The sequence below is a fragment of the Trichosurus vulpecula genome, chromosome 2 (assembly GCF_011100635.1).
Source record: "Trichosurus vulpecula isolate mTriVul1 chromosome 2, mTriVul1.pri, whole genome shotgun sequence".
NCBI lineage: Eukaryota > Metazoa > Chordata > Mammalia > Diprotodontia > Phalangeridae > Trichosurus > Trichosurus vulpecula.
In genome coordinates, this window is record NC_050574.1 from 9,314,302 (window position 1) to 9,334,130 (window position 19,829).

The following is a 19,829-nucleotide window of genomic DNA, read 5'->3' on the forward strand; positions in this document are numbered from 1 at the left end:
AAATGAAGAACAAACAACAAGCTTGGCACTGGCTGCTTTCTTGCCTCTAGTCCTGGTCACTACAGGTAGAGTGAAGTTGGAGAAATTTCAGAAGCTAACATAGTCTCTTCTCTTGAACATTTCTAGTCCTTCCCAGTTGAGTCTTAACTCACCTTCTTCACCTTGGTTTCCATCGCTCCTCTCTATGCACTGACCTACTTGTCCTTCTCTAAACACAACATTCTATCTCTACACCTTTACGTGCATTGTCGTTTGTCCATGACTTGCTCATGAGTTGGATTTAAGTGAGGCAGAGCTGCGCAAAGTTGTCAGCCTCATTCTCTCTTTCGGAGTCATCAAAGTTCAATGGCAGGACAAAAGTTGGGATGCAGTGTCTGACCTTGGTGTCTTCCATGCCTGGCTAATCCCTAAGTGCTTCATAAGCTCCTCCTTCATGGCCATTAGAACAAATTGTTCTCAACTGCCAGGAAAGTCTTCACAGGCTTGGGGTAGATACCCCACTAACTCACCGTTGGGTTTGAGGCTCATTGGTTACCTTCAACCTGGTTTAGCATGTCTGCCAAAACAGTTTACTAGGGTGTGCCCACTGCACGTGCTTCTTGGAGCCACAGGTGAGAGTTGAGTGAAGGTGCATCCCAAAGGTGGAGGAGCAGCCCTGAGAAGGTCTCAGCAAGTCCTCACCTCAGAGGTGCTAGTCCTCTCTGAATACTCCATACATCCCAGGTTTCAGCACATGATGTAACTCATGCTTCAAATGCTCTTTCTTCTTACCAACAGCTCTTAGAATTCCAAGTTTCTCTTAAGTCTCTCAACTCATAAACTACATGTTGCCTTTCCTAATCCCACCCTCAAATTACTTTCTATTTATTTTGCATCTATAGATATTTACATATTGGTGTTTTGATGTTTTCCTACCCAGGAAAAATTCAGTTGTTCCCCCCTACCCCACCCTCTGTGGTCCATGAGGGCAGCATGTTTCCATATTTTGTCTCTTTCCCCAGTGCCTGGCATGTAGTCAGCACTTAATAAAGGCCTATTGATTGATGGATGGAGCTGAAACCTTTAAAGAATAAAGGGAGTTCAGCAGATTGAGATGGGGTAAACCAAGATCATTCGAGGGCTGGGGAACGACATAAGAAAAACATGAGAAAAACCAAAGTGGGAACAGTGGATGAAAGTGTGGCTAAAACGCAGTGTCTGAAGAAGAGCAGTGTGAGATATCAGAAGGCAGATCTCGGAGGGCCTTCAATATCAGCAATCCTAGCATTTCTCCCTTTACCTTGTAAGTGATGGGGACCAATGAGCGCCTCTTGTCTTTGACTAGAGAAATGATGTGATCAGAGGAGTGTTGAGGAAGACTAGCCCAGAATCACTGAGGAGGAGTGATGGGGAGACTGGAGGCAGGGAGATCAGTTAGGAGGCTCCAGAGCATATTCAGGAAAAGCTGAGGGCCTGAGTATAAGGAGGGGCTGGGGGAGTGGATAGTGTGGGCCCCCAGATGTATCCTGGAAATGGAAACCACAAGCCTTGGCAAAGAACTGCATGTGCAGGATGAAGGTCAGAGAAATGTCGATAAAAACTCAAGGTTATTGGGAAAGAAGATCAGCAGAGACCTTCTGTCCCATCCCTCCTGCTCCTCCTCTCCCTCCCCCACTGTCACTGTATCCATCTGTCTCTGTCCCTCTTTCCCTCAATCTCTTCTGCCTTTACTTCTTCATCCCCTTCTCTCTCACTCTCCCTGTCCCTATCTTTCTGTCTCCACCCTTTCTGTCTCTCCAGCTTCCTAGCTTTGTCTGTACACTTCTCTCTCTCTCTCTCTCTCCATCTCTCTCTCCCCCTTCTCCCCTCTCTCTCTCCCCATCTCTCCTCTCTCTCTCTCTCTCTCTTTCTCTCTCTCTCTCCCTCTTGCTCCCTCTCCCTCTCTCTCCCTTCTTTCATCTGTCTCCATCTCTTCACACCACACCTTGGGCTGCCATCCCATCTTCTCAAATACTTCTCTGTCTTATCATCTCTCCATTTATTGTTATGTCTCACTTTACTTCTCTACTTCTTTGTGTCTCCATCTCTCTCTTTCTCCATCTCTTTCCATGCCTTTCTCCATTTCTTTCTTTATCTCTACATCTTTCATATCTTTAGTTTTCTCTTTAGTTCTGTCTCTGACTTTCTGTCTCCACTCCCCCATCTCTCTCCATTTCTCTTTCTCCATTCTCATTTCTCTTCATCTCTCTCTCTCCATTGCTTTGTTCCTGTATCTGTTTCTCTCAGTATCTCTCCATCCATCTCTCCATGTCTCCATGTCTATCTTCATCCCTCTGGAGTCTTTGAATCTCCATGTCCCTCACTCTGACTCTCTCCAACCTGCTGCCTCTTTATCTCTGTCTTTTTACCTCTCTGTGTGTTCCTCTCCCACATTTAGCCTGGAGAAGAGAGAACTTGGGGAGACATGATAATTACCTTCCAGTATTTGAAGAAATAACCTGTGGCGGTGGGGATTAGACCTGGAGGAATAGGAGACAGTTAGAGAGAAGTAAATTGGGGGCGGGGGTGCATTGGGGCAGGGTGTGAGGAAATGAGAGCTGAGAACCCTTTCACTCAGTGAGAACTGTCCCAAAATGAGATGGTTCGCCTTGGGAGATGGTAGGTTTTTTGAGCAAGGGTGGGCTGAGTGGCCATTTCCTGCATATGTTGCAGGTGGGGAGTTTATTTAGGTCGGAGTTGGAGCAGATGCCTTTCCAGGTCCCTTCCAGCTCTGAGTTTCTATCATCTCTGCTTCTCCAACCCTCTGTCACTCATCTTACTGGGTTTTTTTTCCCACCACTCTCTCCATCTTTTCCTTTCTTTTGCTGTCTTTCTTCATCTCTCCCCCCCCCATTTCTATCTCTCCATCCTTCTCTCTTCATTCCTCTTACCCCATTTTCTCTTCATCCTGCTATCTCTCCATCTCACTTTGTAGCTGTTCCATGCCTGTTCTCTCTCCATTCCTGTCTCCAATCTTCTCTTTCATCTCTCCTTTCCCATCTTTCTTAATCCCTGTCTCTTTATTCCCGTCCATCTCACGACATTCCTTTCTCTCCATCACCCTCTCCCTCTACCTCCTCCTCTATCTCTTCATCCCTTCATCTCTCTATCCATATTTCTTTTTCTCTGCCCATCCCTCTCTCTTTCCAACCTCCATCTCTTTACATTCTTTTCACTGTACCACTCCATTCATCCTTCTCTCTTCTCCATCCTTCACTGTCTCTCTCTCCATCCGTCCTTCCTTGTCTTTCTCTATCCCTGTCTCTCTCCACCTCTCTCCCCTCCATACTTCTGCCTATCCCCACTCCAAGGTGGTCTCCCTCGGCTCCCCCCATCCCCCGCCCCCCCGAAAGGGTTAACTTTGGGGAAGGGCCCGGGAGTCCCCGGATGGTGATGTCAGCGGGCGAGAGAGAAAGGACGCGGTGGTGGCGGGGGGAGGCGGAGAGGAGGAGGAGGAGGAGGAGGAGGAGGAGGAGAGAGGGCGCCGGGGGGGGAGGGGGGGGCCGTCGCCTGCAGTATCAGCCGCCCGGCACCTCAGACCCCCCCAGGCGGGGGAGGCCCAAGGGGGGGGGCGGGCGGGGACGGGCTGGGGAGGGGGGGGCCCCATGGCCCCTCCTGGGGCCTAATCCCCCCGGGACAGCCCCCCCTCCCCCGGCTCCGCGGGCCCGGCCCCCTGGGGAGCCCCGGGGCGCAGGCGGGGGGTCGGGGGGCCCCGCCCGCCGCCGCCACCGGACCCCGCCGCAGGGACAGGGACGGGGCGTCAGGCCGGTCCCGAGGGGGAGGCGGCGGCGGGCGGGGGGCCGGGACCAAGGCCGCTGCAGGGATGTCGGGGCCCAAGGAGACTGGCGGAGGCGGGGGGACAGCCTACCATCTACCGCACCCTCACCCCCCGCAGCACGCCCAGTATGTGGGGCCCTACCGGCTCGAGAAGACGCTGGGCAAGGGACAGACAGGTGAGCGGATCAGATGCTGGGATCCCTTGGGGGTGGACAGGGGTGGGGTGCTGACCGCCCAAGCCGAAGGTCCCTAGACGAGCCGGGGCTGGGGCCCGACTCCGCTGCCCGCTGCTGCTGAGGATCACAGGCTAGGCACCCAGGGCCCAGGGCGGGGCAGGGGGCTGGCTGCATCCCCAGGCTGGGTGGGGACTTGGGTACCAAACGCCTGGTCTCCCGGAAGGTCACTGCCGCAGGGCCGGAGAGGAGGCAGCTGTTTGCAGCTCGCCACTGCCTGCCTTGGGGCCAAACTTGGAGCTGGGAAAATTCTCTAACCTGAAGCTCGGGACTCACCCAGACCATCTGTATGCCCTTTTCCCCTCCCCATGGACTCTGACAGCCTTGCCCCTCACTTCTGCTCTGGTACCCCTCCCCCCCAATACATGCGGCTCATTTCTGCACCTGCTATGACCTAAGGGTGGAGGTTGGAGGAAAAGATGAGAGAGCAGGTGATTGATTGGCCTGGGGAAGAGGGGAGCTTCCAACACAGGGAGACTTCAGAAAGATGGGTCAGGGAGAGATGGGGCAGAAAGAGAGACAGAGAGACAGGGAAGGATGGGGCAGAGAGTCAGAGAGACAGGGAGGGATGGGGCAGAGAGACAGAGGGTCAGGGAGACAAGGAGGGATGGGGCAGAGAGACAGGGGCAGGGAGACAAGGAGGGATGGGGCAGAGAGACAGAGGGGCAGGGAGGGATGAGTCAGAGAGACAGAGGGGCAGGGAGGGATGGGGCAGGAAGACAGAGGGTCAGGGAGGGATGGGGCAGGAAAGAGACAGGCCAGGGCAGAGGAAAGCAGTCCAAGGGAGTGTTGGGACAGGATTGAGCCCATCAGGGCAAAGCTAGCTGAGGAAAGAAATTAGTCAGCAAGGAGGCAGGGCAGAGGTGGTTCTGAAAAAAAGGGAGTGTTCGAGAGACGTGGGTCTGGTAGATACGTGCTAAGGGATAGATGGATCAGGTTAGAGGCAGTGGGGCCATCGGTGCATCAAGGAGACACAGGTTAGGGAAAGAGTCAGAGATAGGACAAAACGGGCCAGGTCAGAGAGGCCAAGAGGCAGATAGCCAACGGAGAGAATTTGTCAAGGTGGTTCCTGTTTCTCCAGTATGGGCTGGGCAGCAGACACTTGGAGATCCCCTTCAGCTCTGAGTCTGTGGTGCTGTGGGTCAGAGAGAGGGGTCACAGAGTCTTTGATGGGCCTTCTAACTTATACTTTCCAAAGGAGCCCGTCCATGACATCCCTGATAATTTATTATCCAATCTTTCTTTGAGTGTGTGTGTGTGTGTGTGTGTGAGATGACCCACTGCCATGTATGCCCCATCCCCCCGGTGAGATGGGTCAAAGGGGCCAGTGCAGCCTTGAGTCACATAAAAAAGGCAGAGTGCCCAGAATGGGGGGTGACGGTCCCTCCATCCCCTCCCTGGGACAGACTGCACTATGAGCATTGTGTTCAGCTCTGGGAGACACATATTAGGAAGGACAGAGATAAGCTGGAGGCCATTGGGACAAGGGCAAGCAGCAGGCTAAAGTGCCTGGAATCTATCAGATGGAGGAGCTGAGGGTGTTCAGCCTGGACAAGAGGAGATAAGGGGGGAGCCTTCCATTAGGCTTGCCAGATCATAGAATCCTACATTCAGAGCCAGAAGGGATTGTAGATACCAAGAACAGTCTTCGAGCCTCTGCACAAGGCAGGCAGGCAATAAACATTTATCAAGTACCTACTATGTGCTAGACATAGGGAGAGATTACCCCTTCTCTGCCCAGCCTCCACTAGAATAACCAGACCAAAGTTAGGCCAGAAGCAAATTTAGCCGTGATGCTGCTGGTGGTGCCTCGAGTCAGGAAGCCCTCAGTTCAAATCTAGTCTCTGACATTTACTAGTTGTGTGGCCTTGGAGAAGTCATTTAACATTTGTCTGCCTCAGTTTCCCCAACTGTAAGAAGGGGATAATAGTAGCACCTACCTCCCAGGTTTGTTGTAAGGATCAAAGAATAATATTTGTAAAATGCTTTGTAAACCTTGAAGTTGTATAGAAATGAGCGTTCTATTGACGATAATTATTGAGGTCAGTGGAAAAAAAAGTCTAACAATTGGGCGTACCAAAAAGGAGCGCTATGCTTTGGGAGACTGTGGAGTCCCTGACCCCTCTCCTGAACATCTTCAGCTGCTTGGCATGGATTTTGAGAAAACAAAACCGTGTCACACTTTGTTTCCTCCTCGTCTTCATTTCCCCGACATATCTCTCTTCCCCTTACCTCCCTCCGGGGCCATCCCTTGTAACAAAGAATACAAAAGAAAGTTTGGCAAAGTGAACCAACACAGAGGAGATCCATATTGGGTGGGAGCTGCTCCACATGGCCTCTGAGATGCCTTTTGGTTCTGGAATTCTTTTGGCTCAGGGATAAATACATCAAGGGAGTGATGGGCTGGGGAAGAGGAGGTGTAGGAGGCAGGAGCCGGCAAGGGTGAGAAGGCTTGGCTGGATGAAGCTCCTGCTCTTCACTCCCCTCGCTGGGCTTCCTCCTCCCCACAGGCCTGGTCAAACTGGGTGTCCATTGCATCACTGGCCAGAAAGTGGCCATCAAGATTGTGAACCGGGAGAAACTGTCCGAATCGGTGCTGATGAAGGTGAGGGGGCCAGGGGCTGGGGTGGGGTGAACTCTGGGGCTGGGGAGCCCGGGGTGACCTCCAAACCCCCACCTGTGCCCCCAAAGGTGGAACGGGAGATCGCCATCCTCAAGCTCATCGAGCATCCTCACGTCCTCAAACTCCACGATGTCTACGAGAACAAGAAATATTTGTAGGTATTTATAGACAGCCCCTGATCCTCCTCTCCCCTCCCCTCCTAGCCCCTGCTCGGTCCCATCTCAGCTGAAGAAGGCAGAATGTTCTCCCACAAAGGGGAGCAGAACCTTCTGGAGACTGGGTGTCCTATCCCACAACCCCTCCCCAAACAGAGCCCCGAGGCTGCTCCTGGATGACCAAGTCCAGGTGATCTCCAGGATGGGGCCCACAGAGGCTGGGACTAACCCCTGAAGGTCTGCACTCTCTTCCTAGCTGTGGGAGGAGGGCCCAGATGTTCAGGCCCCAGAGAATGAGCCTTTGTCCTGGGCCCTGAGGGTGACCCAGGGAGCAGCTGGACAGAAGGGGGAGGGGAACCTGACCCCCAAGATAAAGCCTAGAGTCACAGGATGCCAGAGTTGGAAAGCGCCTTAGCGATCATGGAGTCCACTCCCCTTTCCGCTTTGACAGACAACTGAGGAAACTCAGTTCCCCAGAAGGAAAAGGTCTTGCCTAAAGACTGCCTTTCAGTTTATCTCTTCCCATGGGCGGGGCTGCTTCCAACTCCCAGAAGCCCCTAGGGTGGGTTTCCTCAGTCTATGAAGCTACCATGACCCAGAGGATGATGAAAATTGTAATTCTTAATCCAGGCTTAACCTTCCCCCAACACAGACACACACACAGACACACACAGACACACAGACACACAGACACACACACACACACAGAGACACAGACACACAGACATAGCTACACACACACACACACACACACACACACCCCAACCCCTCTATTTCTTGCTCTAAGGAGTGGAAACAGATGTAGACAGAGAGTAGTTATACCTGGGATTAGGGGTACCAGAGTTCCACCCCACTAAGGGTTAAATAGAACCTTTATATCCCAGAAAAGTAGAATATTTATGCCCCAGGGGCTGATGGGAGATTGGAAATTTATACTCTAAGGATTGATGGGAATTAGAATGTTTATGCTCTAGAGGCTAATGGGAATTAGAACCTTTGTACCCCAGAGCCTCATAAGAATTTGAATCTTAATTGCAAAAGGGCTGATAGGAGATTGGCACATCTATACAGGAACTTTTGTGCCTCAGAATCTAGGGAATTCAGTGGGTAAGGGAGAAGGCAGATGAGGAATGGGTGCAATGCAGGAGGTGAGGCCACCATCCTATCCTCCCCTTCACGCTAACAGTGGTAGCACCCTCTCCCCTCCCTCCTTCCATCCCTCCCTCCCCCTGCTCTCCCCAGGTACTTGGTTCTGGAACACGTGTCAGGGGGTGAGCTCTTTGACTATCTGGTGAAGAAGGGGCGGCTCACCCCCAAAGAAGCCCGGAAGTTCTTCCGCCAAATAGTGTCTGCCCTGGACTTCTGCCACAGCTACTCCATCTGGTGAGGGGGCTGGGGGCCCAGGTGCCTTTGTCTCTGGGGGGTAGAGAGGGGCTGGGGACCCATGTGCCTTCGTCCCTGGGGGGTAAAGAGGGGCTAAGGGTTCAGACGCCTGAGTCCCCAAGAAGCTGGAGAGGAGACGCTGCTCAGGAGTGAAGTCCTGGCAGCTCCCCTTTGCTGGCCTCAGCCACAGGGACCTGAAGCCGGAGAACCTGCTTCTGGACGAAGAGAACAACATTCGGATCGCAGACTTTGGCATGGCCTCCTTGCAGGTGGGAGACAGCCTCTTGGAGACAAGTTGTGGGTGAGTGTGGGCCAGGGGGCACCTGCCTCAGCCCCAAGGGTGGGAGGAAGGGGAGGCCTAGGGCTGGTCAGAGCCTCTTGCTCTCCTCCCCTCAGGTCTCCCCACTACGCATGCCCAGAAGTGATCAAGGTGAGTGTTGGGGAAGCGTTGGGGTACAGGGAGGGAAGAGGGCTGGGGAGGAGGGGGAGAGGCTCGGGAATGAGGGATACACCTCTCTCCCTCCCAGGGGGAGAAATATGATGGGCGGCGCGCCGACATGTGGAGCTGCGGTGTTATTCTCTTCGCACTCCTGGTGGTAAGGATTGACTGAGAAAGAAGCGGGAGGGAGACATAAAGGTAGAGGGGTCCGGGCGCTGGGTTGGAATCCTGGAAAAGTCTGGCTGCCCCAGACCTGTTTCCTCCTCCTCACTTGGTCTGTGGATAGGTTTCTGCAAGTCCGGACACTCGTTCTTAAAAACAGACATTTTGATAACTGCATATCGATGTAATTGGTCTCCTTTGCAATCTGATGTACGTTTTATTTTGTACCTATAAAAACATTATTCCGAGAGGGTCCACAGGCTTCACCAAATTGCCAAAGGGAGGGGAGGAAGAGAACAGGTATAAGGCCTTCCTATGTGCCAGTTGCTTGGTAAGCATTTTACAAAAATTATGTCATTATGTCCATGACACAAAAAAAGGCCATGAGTGGGATAGTGGAGAGGATGCTGGGCCTGGATTCAGGAAGACCTACATTCAAATCCTACCTCAGACCTTTCCCAGCTGTGTGGCCCTGGGCAAGTCACTTAAGCACCACCAGCCTCAGTTTCCTCATCTGTGGGGTGAAGATAATGATAGCACCCCGCTCCCAGGGATGTTGTGGGGATCAAATGAGGTCATTTCTGTAAAACACTCTGTGAGCCTGAAAGTGCTCTGTCCATGCCAGCTAGCTGTTATCATTAAGGCTGGTCTAGGTGATCTCCAAAGTCTGCCTCTTCCACCCTGAAATTCTAAGGTCTGACGGTCACTCCTCTGCTATGTAACCTTGGTCAAGTCCCTTTGCATTGCTGGATCTCGATTCAGCAAAGCGTTGTTCGGTCCTTGCCAGGGTTCTAGGTCCTGAGAACATGAGACAAAAATCAGAGGGTCCTTGTCCTAGGAGAATGTGTGTGTGTATAATATGTATGAAATGTACACATATTATATGTAATTTCCTACTAGAGAGCGGGAGCTGTCTGAGGGTAAGGATCCTTTCGTTTTTGTCCAAACACAACGGGCTGCCCACGGTGGATGCTTGATTAGCGTTTAGTGGGTTACATGGAGGTGAAACCAGAGTCAGCAGGCAGCCAGTGTGGAGTTCTCAGCTAATTCGAGGCGGGAGCAAGTGCTGATGACTGGGAATAACTGATAGGAAGACTTCAAGGAAGAGGTAGCCTCTTAGGAGAATGTTGATAAAAGAGCAGAGATTTGGGGTTGGAAGGGCCTTTACAGGCCACTATGTCCACACCCACCTCCATTTTAAAGATGAGGACCCTGAGACCTATAGAAGTGAAGTGAGCTCGTGCTCACAGAGGCTGTAAGTGGCAGAGAAAGGGCTGAAACCTGGGTCCAGTCAACTTAAGGTTTCTTAAAGGTGGAGATGAGGACAGGGTACATTTCTGGCATGGGGTTGGCTTGTTCAAATGCTTGGAGGCAGGAGATGGCATATCAGATTAAGGACTGACTTAGTCCTGTTTGGTTGGACGTGATAGTGTTAAAGAAGGCTCCAAATGGCATTTGGTGATAGATGATAGGAGGCCTTGAAGGTTGGGGTGAGGAGCTGGAATGTGATCTCGGGAGAATAAGGGGTCACGTTTGGGTTTGGAGCAGGGGAATGTGTGCCTTGGGGAGCTTATTTTGTCAGCTGCTTGGTGGCTGGTTCAATGGGCAGAGGCCCCAGGAGCAGGGGGTAGCTCAGGGGCAAGACGATGGGAGCTTCAAGTATGAAGATGTGGCCGAGACTGGGCATCTGGTAGGACATGGAGGGTGGTGTGGGATGTGAAGCTGAGGCCGGTGGTGCTCCGGCAGAGACAGGGAGGTCCCAGGGGGCAGGGTCAAGGCTGTCCATTCTGGGGACGCTGAGGTCGAGATGCCTCGGCAACATCCCACGGAAATGTCCAGCAGGCTGGTGGAGAGCCGCGCTCGAGGGCCTAGACGTGGGGGTCATCTGCATAGACTACAGTCCAAGCCGCGGGGGCTGCTGAGGGTGCCGGGGAGGGACAGCGCCTTCTGTGCACGTCCACCCCAGCGCTGACTCATCGGTGACTGGCTCCTCGCTGGGCCCCGGGCCCCCAGGGAGGCCTTGGGGCCCCGCTCCCTCCTGCACAGAGCGGCCTGCTCCCGCAGTCGGGCCCCGGGGGAGGGAGGGCTGGAGCTCGGATCGCGGCCCCACCCCCACGCAGTGACTCCGCCATCCTCCAGGGGGCGCTGCCCTTCGACGATGACAACCTGCGGCAGCTGCTGGAGAAGGTGAAAAGGGGCGTGTTTCACATGCCGCACTTCATCCCCCCCGACTGTCAGAGCCTGCTGAGGGGCATGATCGAGGTGGAGCCGGAGAAGAGGCTCAGCGTGAGTGAGCTCCAGGCTCCCATAGGGCCGCCGGCACGGCGCCCTCCCCGGCACGGCCATGAGAGGGCGCCCGCGAGGGGGCGGGGCGGGCTGGAACTGGCCAGGCTGCGGGCCGCGGCCGCCAGGGGGCGCGGAGAGAACAGGGCGTGCTTCCCTGGAGGCTGGCTGGGAACGGGGCTGTCGCCGGCAGCTCAGGAGATGAACGCTAGGGGGCGACAAAGGGCACCACGCTTGCACTCCCCGGGAACCGGGCAAGGGGAGGAAGGCGGGGAAGGGCGCTAACGGGGATGAGACCCTCTCCCGTGTCACGCACTCATCAGCCTCTCTCATTCCCTTCCCCTCCTCCACTCTGCAGCTGGAGCAGATTCAGAAACATCCCTGGTACCTGTGAGTATGGGGCGGGGGAGGGAGACCACGGAGGGCAGGGGAGAGGATGCCTGGGTGTCCCGGGGTGGCGGGAGAGGGCTGGAGGGAGAGCACTCCTGGAGTTCCGCCCAATGCACCGTTGCAGCGGAGGGAAGCCGGAGCCCGAGCCCAGACTGGAGCCGGCTCCCGGGCGTCGAGTGGCCATGCGGAGCCTGCCGTCGGGCGGAGAGCTGGACCCCGATGTTCTGGAGAGCATGGCATCCCTGGGCTGCTTCCGGGACCTGGAACGTCTACACCGGGAGCTGCGCAGCGAGGAGTGAGCCCCATTCCCCCTTCCCATGCACGTCGGGGGCTGGGTCACAGCGTCAGGAGGGAAGGGGAGGCGAGGTTGGATCTTTGGCCACCTGAGGCTCTGGGCCCCTGCCACGTGCGGGGAGACAAAGGGCAAGCGGAGAGGCGCGAGCTCCCGGGAACGAGAATTCTTCCGAGTTCCCGTTAGGATGTTGCTGCAGAGCCGTGCAAGGGCTGGAGGGGGCAGCAGAGAGCACAGTCAGAGACCACAGACCAAAGGGCCAGGAGGAGGCAGCAGAGAGCAGAGTCACAGCCCAGAGCCCAAGAGCCAGGAAGAGGCAGCAGAGAGCAGAGTGAGAGGACAGAGCATAACAGCAGGGCCAAGAGGAGGCAGCAGAGAGCAGAGTTAGGGGACAGACCCCAAGAGCCAGGAGGAGGCAGCAGAGAGCAGAGTCACAGCCCAGAGCCCAAGAGCCAGGAAGAGGCAGCAGAGAGCAGAGTGAGAGGACAGAGCATAACAGCAGGGCCAGGAGGAGGCAGCAGAGAGCAGAGTTAGGGGATAGACCCCAAGAGCCAGGAGGAGGCAGCAGAGAGCACAGTCAGAGACCAGAGACCAAAGAGCCAGGAGGAGGCAGCAGAGAGCAGAGACCAGAGATGGACAGGGCTAGGAGGAGGCAGCAGAGAGCAGAGTCAGAGGACAGAGCATAACAGCAGGGCCAGGAAGAGGCAGCAGAGAGCAGAGTCAGAGACCAGGGCCCAAGAGCCAGGAGGAGGCAGCAGAGAGCAGAGTCAGAGGACAGAGCCCAAAGGGCCAAGAGGAGGCAGCAGAGAGCAGAGTTAGGGGACAGACCCCAAGAGCCAGGAGGAGGCAGCAGAGAGCAGAGTCACAGCCCAGAGCCCAAGAGCCAGGAAGAGGCAGCAGAGAGCAGAGTGAGAGGACAGAGCATAACAGCAGGGCCAGGAGGAGGCAGCAGAGAGCAGAGTTAGGGGACAGACCCCAAGAGCCAGGAGGAGGCAGCAGAGAGCAGAGTCAGAGACCAGGGCCCAAGAGCCAGGAGGAGGCAGCAGAGAGCAGAGTCAGAGGACAGAGCCCAAAGGGCCAAGAGGAGGCAGCAGAGAGCAGAGTCAGAGGACAGAGCATAACAGCAGAGAGCAGAGTCAGAGCCCAAGAGCCAGGAGGAGGCAGCAGAGAGCAGAGACCAGAGATGGACAGGGCTAGGAGGAGGCAGCAGAGAGCAGATTCAGGGGACAGAGCATAACAGCAGAGAGCAGAGTCAGAGGACAGAGCATAACAGCAGAGAGCAGAGTCAGAGCCCAAGAGCCAGGAGGAGGCAGCAGAGAGCACAGTCAGAGACCAGAGACCAAAGGGCCAGGAGAAGGCAGCAGACAGCAGTCAGGGGACAGAGCCCAAAGGGCCAGGAGGAGGCCACAGAGAGCAGAGTCAGAGGACAGAGCTACAGTTGAGAGACTGAGAAAGACACAGAGAGCTCTAGGAAAAAAGGGAATTCAGACCTGGAGCGGGGCATAGGCACAGGGCACAGGGAACATGGTGGGTCAGACACTAAGATAGTGTCAAGATAAAGGACTAAAGAGCTGAGACTCAGCGAGACACTGAGAGGTACGGAGGCCTGGAGGAGGCCCTGACGGCCTGCCAGGGGATGGTGCAGGGGGAAGAAAGATTGGCTTCCCAGGCCTGACCTCTGTTCTCTGCCCCTCCCTGGCCTCAGGGAGAACCAGGAAAAGATGATCTACTACCTGCTTTTGGACCGCAAGGAGAGATACCCGAGCTGTGAGGACGAGGACCTGCCACCGAGGAATGATGCTGGTGAGGGGCAGGCCAGAAAGGCCCAAAGCAGGCCTCAGTTTCCCCGATCCTTAGTGGGCTATGCTCCACTAGTATCTCCAAACATCCCCGGATGGCAGAGAGAAGCAAGAGCCCGTCAGGAACTCGGCCGCTCTCCCTGCTTCCCCTGCAGACCCTCCAAGAAAGCGGGTGGATTCACCCATGCTGAGCCGTCATGGCAAGAGGAGGCCTGAGCGCAAGTCCATGGAGGTCCTGAGCATCACTGACGCAGGCGGTGGGGGCGGAGGCTCCCCCGTGCCCACCCGGAGAGCCCTGGAGATGGCCCAGCACAGCCAGAGGTGGGGCCCACCCCCAGCCCCTTCCCTGGCCCCACAGCTTGGCCTTAGCTCTGCTCCCTTCTGGCAGCCTGGGCTAGGAATGGGAACACTGGCTTGAATGCTCTCTCATCACCCTCGCTCTCGAAGCACCCTTCCCCAGTTCCCGTCCCTGACCCCCTTGCTCCTGCTCTTTCCCCGTTCCTCCCTGAAATACAGATCAAGAAGTGTCAGCGGCGCCTCCACTGGACTCTCCTCCAGCCCGCTGAGCAGCCCCAGGGTGAGGCTGGGAGACCCCTTGCTGGGGCAGGAATGGGTCCCTCTGGACAGGGCCCTTCTTGTTTTTGCTGGGCCTCATGGGATCTGGGTCCCACATGGGAGTAAGGGAGGGGGTAGGGGTGGGGTGGGAGGGAAGGTATTTTCCAGGCTCCCCTAGAGAAAGTGCAACCATGTAAACTACAAGTCCCCCAATCTTTCTGGGCTTAGGGGCCCATAATTCCTGCTGTGTTGTGATTGCCATCCCCAGCACTCCGACCAGGCCCTGGCCCAGAATAAGTGTGTAATAAATGCCCAGTGCCTATCTAACTACCCAACCTTTTCTCTCCCTTCCTGGCAGAGCCCAGTCTTCTCCTTCTCTCCAGAGCCTGGGGCCAGTCCTGGGGAGGAGGCCCGGGCCGGAACCTGCCCATCTCCAACGCCCAAGACTCAGACGCTGCCATCTCGGGGTCCCCGGGGAGGGGGTACAGGGGAGCAGCCGCCACCCCCCAGTGCTCGCTCCACACCCCTGCCTGGATCCCCCCGCACATCTCCAGGGGCCGCGACACCCCCGCCCTGCTCCCCGCGGGCCAGCCCCACTGGCACACCGGGTGCCACCCCACCTCCTAGTCCTGGGGCTGGTGGGGGTGTGGGTGGTGCTGCTTGGAGGAGTCGCCTCAACTCCATCCGTAACAGCTTCCTTGGATCCCCCCGATTCCACCGGCGCAAGATGCAGGGTATGCAGCCTGGGGGCCTCTAAGGTGGAGCTAGCTGGGAGCCAGGAGACCATGGTCCTTAGGGCACAGGGCCCTGGACTGAGATGTACCTCTCTCCCTCTCTCTCCCCGCCCCCCATCCCTCCCTCCTTCCACCCCTCCTTCCCTCCTTCTCTCTCTCTCTTTCCCCTTCCCTCTCTCCCCCTCTCCTCCCCCCTCCCCCCTCTCTCCCTGTCTTTCTCTCTCTGTCCCTCCTTCCCTCCCTCCTTCTCTCTCTCTTCCCCCTCCCCCTCTCCTCCCCCCTGCCTTTCTCTCTCTGTCTCTCTCTCCATCCCTGTCTCCCTGCTTCTCTCTCTCTCTCTCTCCCCTTCCCTCTCTCTGTCCCTCCCTCCACACCTCCTTCTCTCTCTCTCTTTCCCCTTCCCTCCCTCCCCCTTTCCTCCCCGCCTCTCTCCCTCCCTCTCTCCCTGTCTTTCTCTCTCCGTCTCTCCTCCCCTCCCTCCTTCTCTCTCTCTTCCCCTCCTTTCCCCCTCTCTTCCCCCTCCCTCCTTGCTCTCTCTTTCCCCCTCCCTCTCTCCTCCTCTCCCTGCCTTTCTCTCTCTGTCTCTCCATCTATCTGTCCATCCCTTCCTCCCTCTCTCTCTCCCTCCAGTCCCCACAGCAGAGGAAATGTCCAGCTTGACACCAGAGTCATCCCCAGAGTGAGTCATGTTCTGATGTTAGCAGGGATGTGGGGCAGTCGCACTCTGGGACCCAAGACTTTGGCTTGAACTTGTCCTTGGAAGAGCCACTGCCCTCTTCGGGGGAGGGGTGTGTCTCAGTTTATCCCTCTGTAAGATAAGGGGGTTGGTTGGTCTAGAAGATCCCAAGCTTACTGGGTGACTTGGAGCAAGTCTCCTTCCACCTCTAGGCCTCAGTTTCCCCTCTGTAAATGATAGGGTTGGACTCAGTAATCTCTGCAGCTCGAATTTCTGACTCTGACCCTGTAGAGCGAGCTAAGACTTCTCCCCTCTGGCCCACAATACCAAATCAGTGATTACTTAATCTATTAGCCAGTCAGATATGGCAGGCTCCATCCCAGGATGGCCTCTCTTCCTCTGTACAGGGAAGGGTTGGGCTCCATGCCCTTAAAGGCCCAGGAACCTACAAATCCCTGCCTCTCTCTGGATCCTGCTTTCCCTCTTGGACTTCTGAGCTCTCCCTGTAGCTCTAAATCCTATGATCCTCTGTGTGGGGTCGCCCTAATCAGGGCCCTGCTCCTCTCTAGTCCCCACTGTTTCCCATCTGCAGAATGGGCTGGCTGAATTCAAGGATCCCTAAGCCTTCTCCTCTTCTTCCCACTTCCCCCCACCCACCAGGCTGGCAAAGCGTTCCTGGTTTGGAAACTTCATCTCCCTGGACAAGGATGAGCAGATATTCCTGGTGCTGAAGAACAAGGCACTGAGCAGCGTCAAGGCCGACATCGTGCACGCCTTCTTGTCGGTGCGTGGTCCCAGGCACGGCTGGCGGGCAGCTCCTCCCTCCATCCGTATCTCACTGCAGTGGGAGGCATGCAATCCCAGGCTCCGAGGTTGAGGGCTGGAAGCCGCCGCAGAGGCCCCATTTCGTAGATCAGGGAACTGAGGAAAGTTCAGTGAGAGGATAAGTGGCAGAGATGGGGTTTGAACCCTGGGCCTCAGACTGGAGGAGATGGTCCTCTGGTTAAACTGAGCGATCTGAGGCTGATGAATATGGTCTCCCTTCTCCCCCCACCCCAGCATGCCCTAGGACCATAAATTGGGTTCAGAGCTTCTTCCCCGCCTCCCACACACCTAAGGAAATTTGTTAGGGAGACCCCAGACCCCCTTGCAAATCTCCCTCATCCCATACTCCAGGCTAGGGGGGTGGGTCGGCAGTGGGAACTACAACTCCCAGGCTGCCCTAGGGCCACTTGCCTTCTCAACTATTTGAGTGTCCGGCCTATAGCCTGATAGTTGTAGGGTTCAAGTAGGAAATTACCCTGCTTCAAAAAAACAAAAATGATGGGGGAGGGCTGTGGAATGGAAGCTAGCTGGACTGTAAGGCCCTTGAGCGGCCACTAGGTGGCGCCACAGTGCAGTGTCCATCCTAGAGTCAGGAGGCCGCATGAGCCTGAGTTCAAAGCCAGCCTCAGACACTTATTAGCTGGGCGACGCTGGCCAAGTCACCTCTCCAGTTGGCCTCACTTTCCTCGTCTGTCAAATGAACTGGAAAAGGACATGGCAAACCCCTCCATCCCGGGCAGCCCCTGTTAGAACTCACAGCTGGGTGATGGAGCGGGGCCGCCTCTCCGCTCAAATTCCCAGGATGCTCCAGGCTCATCAGCCAGCCCTGCGGCTCCATCTCTGCTTCGGGACCGAGGCTAAGAGGGAGGCAGGGAGCGGGCCCTCCCTGGGGGCCTCGAAGCACCCAGTTCTTGCAGCACACAGCGGGGTGCCTGGGGCCCCGGGGCTGGGAAGCACCCCAACCTCTAGTGTGTGTTCCCGGCTGGCCTCGGCCATGGCTGCACAGTCTGCAGGCCACTAGGCGGGAGAGCCTGGTGGGCTGTAGACACTGGTGCCACAGGGCCATCCTCCCCAGTGGTGGGTCCTTAACCAATGCTTCCCCCCTCCTTCCCAACGTAGATCCCTAGCCTGAGCCACAGCGTGCTGTCCCAGACCAGCTTCCGGGCCGAATATAAGACCAGCGGGGGCCCCTCCGTCTTCCAGAAACCTGTCCGCTTCCAGGTTGACATCAGCTCATCCGAGGGCCCTGACCCCCCTCCCAGGCGGCGGGAGCGGGACAGCGGTGCAATCTACTCGGTCACCTTCACTCTCATCGCTGGTGGGCACCTTCCCGGCTCTTCCTTGCGCAGTCCTCTGGGGTTGTGGCAGACCCAAGGGTGATGGAGATGTTCCCCGGCCCGGGCTGCCAGGCAGCCCAACCTGGGCAGAGAAGAGGCCATACCTCACTCTGTGCTCTTGCCCAGCTCACACTCATGGCCTCCGCCTTCCCTCATAGGTCCCAGCCGTCGGTTCAAACGTGTGGTGGAGACGATCCAGGCCCAGCTCCTGAGTACCCATGATCAGCCATCGGTGCAAGCTCTGGCAGGTGAGGGGGCCCCAGGCTGAGGCTCCGGGGGGGAGGGGGCGGAGAACATGGCGGCAGCATGGCATTGGGCTTGGCCCTTGGTGTTGAGGGGTTTGAGGGCATACCCAGGCTCTGGCAGCCTTACTGTATTGAGGCAGGGCAGAGGAAATGGGCCAGTGCCTCCCTACCTCCACCATGTTCTGGGCCTGGCAGGCAGCCTGACCCCGAAGGCCTGGGATGTGGTGGAGCAGGGGCAGGGGGTGTAGCCAACCTTCCCAGATACATTAGGACCTGTTGCCTCCAAGGGGCTAGGCTTCAAGTGGGCTAGGGTCTGGGGAAGTCTCCCTAGAGATGGTTGCTAGGCAATAGAACCTCCTTAGCAACCCAGGTCCAATCAGGTGTCCCCAGAGACTTGCTAAGCAGTTTTAACAACCCTGCTTTACCAGGATTTACCACCTCTTGGGAGGACCAGAACTCCCTAGAAACTGTTGCTAGGCAATGAAAGTACCTTAGCAACCAGAATGCTAGGTGGGTAATGCCTCTGTCTATGTGTGTGAGGGGGAGGAGCTAGGCCTCCCTAGAGACTGTCGCTAGGCAATGACAGCACCTTACCCCCCATATCCTAAGTGTGGGGCAGCCCCTTTAGGGAGGACCCGCCCCTTGGTGGATCTGGCCTTGCCATCCCTGCTGAGGAGTCAGACTTCGAGGATGCTGAGGCCTCACTTGGCCTTGTGAGGTCTCAATGCTGGGGAGCAGCGTTCTGATTCAAAGTTTATTAAGTCTCCACACCGCTGGGCTCTGGTGACACAAAGACAGAACAAAGACTGGTCCCTGCCCTCAGGGAGTTTATATTCCAGGGGAATATCCCACTGTTCAGCCTCCTCAGCCCCCTGGGGCCACAGGGAGCATCCCAGCAAGCCTGGTGCTGAGAAGAGGTCCATGGGGGCCACCCGAGCCTACCCTGTCACACCCTATAACTCTTCTTAGCAGCTCCCTGCCCCCATCTCCAAGCAGGGCTAGGCTTTGTAGCAAATGTCCTAGAGGGGATCCCCTTTACTGCTGGAGGCCCACCTTACAGTCATCTTCTCTCTTCCCATCAATGTGACGGCAGATGAAAAGAATGGGACCCAGCCAAGGTCTCCTGCCAGCACCCCTCCCCGAGGGCTGCAGCCCCCACCGGGCCGGTCTGAGCCCCCTGAACTGGGCGCTTCCCCTCGGCGTGGGCCACCCCCCAAGGACAGGAAGCTGCTGGCGGCCAGTGGGAGTCCCCAGCCCTGATCTCCATCCCCCTTTCCCTCCTACATCCTGATCCCCAGCCCACATTCCCTTGCCCTCGGGGGTCACTCTGGCCACAGATCCCCCATCCTCACCACCTCCCCATCAACCCCCACAACTGTGAAGCTGTAAATACGGCCAGGGCATGGGGTGGGGACCCAGGGGTTCAGCGACCCTCAAAGGGAAGGGGTGACTGGGCTGGGTGGGGGGTGGGTAGGGGTGGGGAGCCATTTCTATTTTATTTATGATTAATTTATTTATTTATCTATGGGGAGGGGAAGGGGAGGGGTTGTGGGTGGATTAGCCAATGGGGCGGGGGCTGGGGGGCCCGCGTCTCTGTTTTCCCAGCCCCCTCCTCGTCTCTCCTCCTCTGTCTCCCCCCTGCGCTCTGTACGGATTTGCTCTTGCGAAATGAAAAATTCAATTTTCGCGGCTTCTGTCTCCTGTCTCTGGATGCTTTTCCTCAGACTCCAAGCACTGTTGTCTCCCAGGGCCTGAAGCGTGGATGGAAAGGCCCCTGAGGAGGCCAGGGCTCCTTCCCCTGGGCCAGGGGAGCATGACTTTGGGGGAAGGGATTGAGCCTCTGGTGCCAAGCTCCCTCCAGAGGTGGTCAGGGTCAGAGGTTACAAGCCCCTGCCCAGGAGAG

General features: G+C 56.5%; 1 protein-coding gene across 2 annotated transcripts; it reads left to right on the forward strand.

The window, feature by feature from the left end:
• Positions 1-3,801: 3,801 nt before the first annotated feature.
• On the forward strand, positions 3,802-19,617 carry BRSK1 (BR serine/threonine kinase 1). 2 transcript variants are annotated; one of them, XM_036747572.1, is made up of 19 exons: positions 3,802-3,971; positions 6,539-6,633; positions 6,720-6,805; positions 8,049-8,189; positions 8,374-8,490; positions 8,586-8,619; positions 8,717-8,785; positions 10,930-11,076; positions 11,432-11,463; positions 11,588-11,758; positions 13,461-13,558; positions 13,710-13,875; positions 14,071-14,131; positions 14,468-14,843; positions 15,474-15,522; positions 16,180-16,303; positions 17,464-17,662; positions 17,840-17,929; positions 19,020-19,617. In XM_036747572.1, exons 1-19 carry the CDS (start codon positions 3,842-3,844, stop codon positions 19,184-19,186), a joined length of 2,352 nt encoding a protein of 783 aa, XP_036603467.1. In that variant the 5' UTR covers positions 3,802-3,841; the 3' UTR covers positions 19,187-19,617. The 2 variants fall into 2 exon arrangements, with proteins under 2 accessions (XP_036603467.1, XP_036603468.1); XM_036747573.1 differs by having other exon boundaries at positions 3,863-3,971; positions 6,720-6,809.
• The last annotated feature ends 212 nt before the right edge of the window (positions 19,618-19,829 follow it).